The sequence below is a fragment of the Clavelina lepadiformis genome, chromosome 3 (genome assembly GCF_947623445.1).
Source record: "Clavelina lepadiformis chromosome 3, kaClaLepa1.1, whole genome shotgun sequence".
Taxonomy (NCBI): domain Eukaryota; kingdom Metazoa; phylum Chordata; class Ascidiacea; order Aplousobranchia; family Clavelinidae; genus Clavelina; species Clavelina lepadiformis.
The window spans coordinates 15093352-15102246 of NC_135242.1; the positions used below are offsets into that span (position 1 = coordinate 15093352).

The following is an 8895-nucleotide window of genomic DNA, read 5'->3' on the forward strand; positions in this document are numbered from 1 at the left end:
TTCTTACTGTGTTAACCACAAAGAACCACATCATACACATTATGATTTATGACGCTTTTTCTTATTACGTCATAATACTGCATCAGGTTTTGTTTTAGTTTCATCATCTTTATTCTGGGTCGAAATCTGATGTAATCAGTCATTATTTAGCAAAAACCAATTGAACATTAGCCAGTAGAGATTACTTTTCTGTATTATTTATCTGCCTAAAATGGGTAAAATGTGCTCTCTTTTGGAGATTGAATATGAACGAAAGAGTCGCATAATACCGGGCAAAGAGCCGCGGTTTGTCCAGGCCTGGTTTATGGGTTTAGTGATCGTGCTAATTGTCACCAGCAAGTAGGTCTATAAGCCTACTTTTGAGCACGTTTTACGCCTTTTCGGATTTGTTACTTTTTCCCATTCGTTAACTCATGCTAAAAACAACTGGCTTGATTTCTTCAATCCCACCGCTCTTTTGACAACAAATATAGGCTAATGATTGATTTTGTGAAGACAGCAGACAGTCTCTGCCAAAAGTGTATACTGGCTTGACTCATTTATTCTTTGACAATAACTGCTGCGACAGATCGCTTACCCAGTTATCTATGGCCACTACTTGAAGCTTTTTCAAGGATGTTACGCGTGATAATATATTCGGTTCTGCTTTCAATAGTAGTGCAATACTACTTTTATGGTTTTCCGGCAAGTTATGTTTTTAGGATCAAAACTGTAAAGGACATAGGTTGGAAATATTCTGGTAAGTGAAACGGAGTGGGATCACTGGAAATCCGGGAAACTTCTCGTTTACCGCCCCCCCCCCTCCCCCCATAATGGACCATGCGTTTACGATTTTTGTATGTTGTATATTACAGTGTAACTTTTATTCTGCTCTATTACAACTTACAATAGATGAATAGACACTTTCTGAGATAATGTCTGGGTGGCAAGATTTTTTTTGGTTGCTTATAGCAGTGCGGTCGGCAAACGTTTATTACGATGGCCCAAATTTTCATTTCATTAGTGAATGAAGGCTCAACATCACATGTGGAATATACTTAGCCTAATACAGTAAATATTTCTAGCTTATTATTAATTTCAATGTGATTTTTGCTTTTTCTCAGCAGACGTTATTTGTTAAAGCTATTAAGATAACTTCAATTAACTTTTAACAGTCAGTTCCGACTACCCTAAATTTAACATCTTAATTATGAGGTATGAAATTTAGATTCAGTTTTCACATTTTGTTGGAAATTATCGTTACTGATGAAATAAAGCTTGAACCTCTGTATATAACTGTTCGCTGACTGAAATGTGACTTAGATATCCGTCCAACACTCACTGAATTATTCAATTATTGTCTAAGCCACAATTGTTATAGATAAGTGGTAGGGTAGTGAAGGATTAGCGTTATAAATAAAAATAGGCTTGCATTGGAAGATTACTGGTTGTGTTTTACAGATGTTTTCCGTTATAGCTGTAGTTAACCTTTACTTAAGATGGAATAAAACCACCAAGAAGTGGATTGCCAGTGCTTCAAGTTAACCAGGCTGTAATGATGTATGAATGTGATGAATGTAACGAAGTTATTATAGGTAGTAAGCAAGATTTGTCGCGTTTAGTATGCAAGTGCACAACCGCAGGATGCCTTTACTAGACCCCAGCTACTCAGACTGTGACATCATCTGGTTGTGCACTTGCTCATATGGAAAGAAAGTGTAGTGCACCGGACATCTCTGGTGCACAAAGTATCTATCTGGTGCACAAAATAGGTCAAAAAAGCTACTTTGTATGCTAACTAATTCCCAAACAGGGACATGTAATGCACACTCGCACATAACAGTGTACAATCTTTGTTCTCATGTTGGTTCACACCAGTATTTGACATCTTTTCTGTAAATTTCTTTTTAACTACTTTCTCTGCTTGTGATTGAACTTTGTACTGGAGCCAGTGTACGAAAAAAGATCAACTATGGAAAAATGCAATGTTATTGATAGCAAATTAATGTTAATTGATGTCTATATCTTAGTATATAATAATATATAATATATCTTAGTTGTCAGTATACAAACAAGCAGAGAAAGCATGCTCATGTAGTCAGCTTACACATACCATTGGTTTTTGAATATTTCCAATTGGATATGGCCTATTTTGTTTGGCTTATCTAAAAGTAGATTATGTAGGATGCATGTGATGGTATAAATTTTGTTGTGGTACGTTGAGTATAACATGTTTTATGTTATTTTTGTTTGAATCAGCAAGGTAGAGTTATTTTTCGTACACTGGTTACCTAACCCTAGGACAACTTAACAATGAAAATTGTCAACCCACTTTGATTCTTTTTTAAATTACAAGCGTTCTGGGCATTGGATTATAAAGATTTCACTCAGGTTGGTAGCATATGAATTTCTTTAGGGGATAAAAAAGATAATTTGAGAATATGTTGCCTTATATAGGGTGGCCACGGTATTGCACCCACAAGGAAATGCATCCACATGGGATTGCACCAATACGAAATTGCCAACAATATGGAATCAGAGAGGTACATATAGGGTGCTCAGTGCCCTGGATCCGGGAACAGGGCAGTATTTGCTCCCCCACTTGTCATAATAAATAGAAAAAATACTCAGAAGAAGCGAATTATTATGGAATTTGATAAATTTCTGTGTTTGGCTAGCCTGTCCATAACGTGGAAAGCTCAAATTATGAAATGTATTCTAATATTTATACATATAATAATAGCTTTAAACTTATGGTGAACAATTTTGCAAGGCTATATATAAAGATTTTGTAATGTCATGTAAAAATATTTTGATGCTGTGTAACCCACCTGTTAAGGTATATATGCATATATATATGTTTTCTTAGGTTATATATAGAACTGATAAGCAATTGCACACAACAAAACATGATAAACGAAAAAGAATAAAAACGTGAAAACACCGATGGCCTCTAAAATGGTGTTTGTGAAAGAGCATTAGAGGCAATAATGCCCCATATAGTGCGAACAGCATTTCGCAACCTGACAGTTCAATTATAAAAAATTCTGTACATGTGATCATATTTCCTTATATATTACAGTGCTTGCTTGGTACAGTTCCGAATCCTTAACATGTGCAATCCAGTGTGGGTGCAATTACGTGTGGGTGCAATACTGCAATTACGTGTGGGTGCAATCACGTGTTGGTGCAATCACGTGTTGGTGCAATCACGTGTGAGTGCAAATATGTAATTACGTTGGGTAGAAATGTGCAATTGAGTTGGGTGCAGTCACTATGAAACCGTTGCCTAGTTGTTATTTTACAGTGGTTTGAATCCTACACAGTGGACTTTGTTCGATATGGCGGGTAGATAGGTGATCACTGATCAGCAAAGTATGCGACGTAAAATGCGTAAGCGTTTGCATGGTATATGCGGTGCGTTTAAATGTAATAATTTGGTTTGTATTTACTTCTAGTTGATTATTTCTCACTTTTCGCTTGACATGCAAAACAAAAATTGCATATGTAATGCACTACTTCACTGCTCAATGGACTTAATTTTGAGTTATTCACCGAGTTTGAAGTTAACTAAATAACTTTTTTTGCAAATCTCCCTGTTTACATCTTTCACATTCTGTTTCTTTATACTGTAAATGTAACCGTAGACAAAAGCAACATCTTTGGTGCAAAACATGCAATAGTATATTATAGCTGATAAACAGTTCCAGTTTCAGTAATTGCTTTGTTACTAAAGTCCTAACATTAGCACTTACTTAGGGGGCGGGGGGCCATGCCCCGTAGGAATTTAATCAATAAACCATTTTAATCATTGCCTGTATGCATATGTTTTGCTATGTAATTGTTGCAAGCATTTATTACTTCTTAACGTCTTTCGCATGTATGTTTGTCTCATTATATTATACCATTTTGTATATTTAAGGATCTTCCTATTCTGAAAATGAAATTCGTCGAGTTTTTGCAACAAACTATCCTGAAAATATATTTAAAGAGGCTCAATTTCCATGGCTACCTTCCAGTGCAGGTAAGGAAATCTGACTATGTTTCATAGAATGTGTTTAAAAGTAATTGCTGACTGTAAATTTAAAGAATAAAGATGTCTTTGTTTCTTTACTCTTTAAGTTGTTTCTGGAAGATAGGCTATACCTCGTATAATTTTTCTTGTTAGTTAGAGTAATAATACCAATTATGTATCCATTTGTATGCTATAGCATAGCTATATGCTATTTGTTTGTTTTTTCTGTTTAATAGTAAACATTTTAATCTTGAAACCCTTTTTTTTATTTATGATACTTTTTTATTAGTTATAAAAATAAAATTCTGTGCCAGTATAATTTTTTAGCTTCAATTTTCACTGGTAGTGTTTGTTGTTGTATTTTATTTATTTCCACTGACTGAGAATGCCCAACTGTGGCCGAATCATATTTCTGCTTTTTAAGACCCTACACTAGCTGACTTTGGATCCAATTAAATATTTATGCAACTGATTTTTCGTAACAAGTTCTACCCACAATTTTGCAGCATGTTGTTTTTTGTGGGCACAATGAAATTTCGAAAAAATCTTAAATATTGAGTACATGCTATATTTAGGGGGCGTGCATGGATCTATAGCATTGTTGTATGCTTCATTCACAGAATTTTTAGCACTATATCATTCAGAAATCGAATCAACTGGGACTACAGGTGTGTATATTAGTTTGAATTGCTAGCAGAATCAGTAAAGTATAGTATTAAATTGGAGTTACTTACATCATCAAAAGTCAAGTATAAGTTTGTACATGTCTTGGCATATCATTTGTTTTATATTAACTCAAGGTCGTCACTTCATGAACATATCTGTAACTGTGTTGCAAGGAAATCTGATGGAGTCAGTTGATAATGTTGCACCAGCAATCATGATTTCTCCAGGTATTTAAATCAAAAAATGTCGAACTTGTCAACATTTGAATGACTAAGAAAGTTATTGTATGGCTTAAAGTGAAGGGCAGGTATAAAAACAAATTGACCTTAAATCCAAGAGTTCATTTAGTATCTCAAAGAAACAATTTTTTAATAGTACAGTAGAATGTGCATAATATGACCACCCACTTTATATGACCATTTTGTTGTGGTCCCGAATTTTACTATATATAACTCTCCTTTTACTATGACCAGTCTTCGGATATTATGACCACATTTTCCATCTATTTCAGATTTTTCTATCAACTTTTTGTGTCAGTTATGCAACTTGACTGTGACGGTTGTGCCACTTGTATTTCCAATTCACCTATTGATGTTCTTTTTAATGTTACTACTTAATGTTAGTGAATTAAATGATAAATTTGACATACTTTGTTATTTATACTAAACTGTATTGATCCTGATGTGGTTAATCAGTACTGTAGCAGTTTTGGTTATTATGACCATTCGGATATTATGACAAATAATTATACTAATTAATTATTTACTAATTACAATAATTATATTGTTTTTCAAAATTATGATGTCACAAGGTGCATGACTGTGGTCTCTACTATCCAGATTGTGCAGGAGTAAAAATTGCTTCAATTTTTTTATACTTGCCCTTGACATTAAGTTCGCTCAAGAATCCCCACCTTTTCTGGGCTTAGTGGCCATGCCAACCTGCAGTTTTATACCAAAATTGTAGTAGTATTATCATTTTGCATGTTTTGAAGCCTTTGGTGTTTTGCAACTTTTTTCGGCTAATTAGCTGTTCATGAGCGCATTCTTTATTGTACTATATTGAATGCCACGGAGTTTTCAACAGTGATGACTTAATTGCGAGCTCAGTGCTTAAACCATCTAAAACTTAGCTATCTGTAATGTCTTTAAATGTGCTAATCTTTTTCCTTTCAGGCAATAGTCATGTCTTAAGATCAGGAAGATCCTCTACTGTTAAGCTTTCCAGTGGCACAACGTTACTTCTTTATGGTAGGGGCTTTCTTCCACTCTCAATGGGACACGGGATCTCCAATTCATTGTTCAGTGATTGTGACATTTTGCTGGTATTGGCTACCATATGGCATTATCTCAAAGGTAGGCTTGTGCAAATATCAACAAAGTTTGGGTTCATGATAACCCAAATTATGTTGATATAACAATCATTCTTAAGAACAGTCGTATGAAGGCTCCCAATCAAGAACAAAAAAATTTGGCAGTGCTACGAGTGTTCTATGTGGTGTTCTTGGCTGAGTACAGTGGTTAAACTCTTGACCCAACAAATAATGTTTGTGACGTAATAACGAATTTTTATGACCTGTTTGACACCATCAGCATAAATATTAATAGTTTTATTTTATAAAATTAATAACTTATAGTGTAGTATTTCAATTAATTGCATAAAAACACTTTTCACTTTTCCTGATACAGTGTTTCTCCATACACCCTTTCCAGTCATACATTCTAAAAGATTAAGACAAAAAGTTAATTCATAATTTAAAAGTTGATAGTAGGTTAACAGTGTTAAACCAGCATATAATAAAACGTTTTGATTACCTTCATATTTTGAAGTTAATGTAAAATGTAAAAGTTAGTAATATGCTGCCATCTTTCCGACTACTAAGCTACAGCGCAGAACGTTTTTCTGCAAGGGTTTGGCTATTCTGGATCTTTCAGCATTTTTTTGACAATACCGGTTACGTTTTTTTGCAATGACCGCATAGAATACCGAAATGCGAGTTTTCGGCCAAAGCAGACACTTTGTGGTTGTATGAACATCTTAAAATGACTGCCCCCTGAACCTAGCTTTAATGTGTGACGTCATCATGAAGGAAAGAAAATTTAAGTTTAGGCAAAGCGCCTTTATAGATATACTAACGCCTAGGGCTTGGGCTATATGTTTGGTTAGTACGTATGCTACATATTAGTTATCGTATTAAATGAAACCAGTTGATTAACAGAACAGGGGCGTATCCAGTGGGGGTGAATGGGGTGATCAGTGCATCAAAAACATTTTGAGGAACAACATACATAGGCGAAGAGAGGCTAAGTGGTTTAGCCCTGCAGCATCAACACAGGGATATCCTTGTTTCAACAGATGCCAATACTAATCTGTTTCTGTTTGTGAATTCTCAAGGTCTTGGTTATTGACTGATTGTCTTTAGTTATTGCATATATCCTGTACAGTATATGATTTTATTTCATAAAGAAAAATAATGATTTTTGCTCGAATGTTCTGTTTGATTTGACCCTCTTCAGCTAACGCATTTTTCGGGATCCGTCTGTGAGAATGATAGATCTTATTCATGAACATAATAACGGTACCGCACGCAAAAAAATAACTGCCGATAGCAAATAATAGAACACGGAGTTTGCAATAAAGTAAGCTTATAGTTTATTAGATTAATTCTCCCGCGGCAGCTATACGTAGCCTACATATCCCAATTAAATTGCGTTCCTTTTGGTAGTGTTTCGTTTTAGTCACAGGAGAAAAGCCAAAAGTTGCTAACATCGAATGTCAAACAGGGTCAAAATGTTGATAAAATTATGATAAAACGAAAAGAACTATCCTGAAAGCGATTGAAAGAACACTTTATGGCACAATATAAGTCTTTACGTTTCTTTTGAAACGAACTCTCCCACAGTAATAAATATTCTTACGAAAAAGTAACGCTTTCGATAAACCCGAGAGTGAAGCGGTGGCATTCGGGTAGGTGTTCAACACATCCCTGGCTATAGGTGTAGGCTACCTGTCTTGTAAAATACTTACGTGAAGTGAAATACAGATATAGCATCACGTCATTCTTTGCAGAGGCAATGGCTTTCCACTAACTATGGAAATCAAGTATAATTTCACTCCCCTTCCCTTTGTGTCTTCATCAGCATATTTGTACCACTCAGTTAAACAGCTTTATGAGATTGCAGCGCGGAAACGTGTCAAAGAAATATGTAAACATAACATATCATAAATTCTTTTCAGCTCTTGCAGTTAGCCACTTATATCTTTGGAAATGGGCAGAGAACTATGCATTATATCTATGGGACGCCTTATCTGGATCATACTTTTTGGGTTGGTTTTCTGGACTTATGAAGAGAATTTTTGTGACGGTTCAAACTGCATGGAATGTAACGTCGCACGTCGCGCAGTAAACAGAAGCAGAGAACTCGAAAAGTCGAATGTAGCTGTGCATGAGAACAGATCTTGACTGTGATTTGATGCGTAACTGCTGCTGTCTTTGCGCTCCTGACATACCGCTTTCCAGCTAAACGTTTTTGCTTGCCTGTTTGTGTCAATATTAAACGCATTGTACGAAATACTGGCAAATTCTTTTATTATTTGATTACATTTAATGGTTAAGGGTTCGAAGTGCAGCATGTGTTCTCTAGGGAGATCACGCCTTCGCATTCTTATATTAATAAATTGCAGACAGATATTTCAGAAACTTACTTGTTTGTGCAGCACTCACTTTTGTACAAACTGGTCGATATGTTGCTTAATCTTTTTCTTTAGATGCCATCAACTGTGTAATACTAAGATCTCTATGTTTGTGTTGGACGTCTTAAGAAAGCATTTAAATCAGTGGTTCCCAACTGCTGGTCCGCCTAATTTTTTTGCAGGTCCGCAAAGTATCTTACTTTCTGCCAAGCTAGTTTTAATATGGAATCATAAGCATTGCAAAGTTGTTACTCCCTGTAAAACACCGAAAAATTGTTTTATAATAAAGGCTTACCTTCCAATGACCTAGAATGTCTTAGATTATATGCCGTTTATGATTGTTTCATAACACTAGGCGACATTTTTCAACTTTTTTTTTATTTTTTTCAAACAATTAATTGAGTTTACCTAATTTGACTATGCTGATTCTGAATTTGCAGTCAGAATTCACCCATCACGTCACACTTTTTTGCAAAAATTGAATGAAAATTTTACTCAAAAATGGTTTTATTAAGGGCGCTTGTGCCCTATTACAGGCCAAG

The 8895-nt window shown here is 35.1% G+C and overlaps 1 protein-coding gene across 1 annotated transcript; it reads left to right on the forward strand.

The window, feature by feature from the left end:
* Positions 1 to 2296: 2296 nt before the first annotated feature.
* LOC143449820 (sigma non-opioid intracellular receptor 1-like) lies at positions 2297 to 8658 on the forward strand (the record flags this gene model as incomplete). Its single annotated transcript, XM_076950146.1, has 7 exons — positions 2297 to 2370; positions 2437 to 2522; positions 3902 to 4003; positions 4570 to 4662; positions 4795 to 4887; positions 5836 to 6015; positions 7898 to 8658. Coding segments are annotated over 7 exons (798 nt in total), but the record flags the coding sequence as incomplete, so codon positions are not given.
* Between the last annotated feature and the right edge of the window lie 237 nt (positions 8659 to 8895).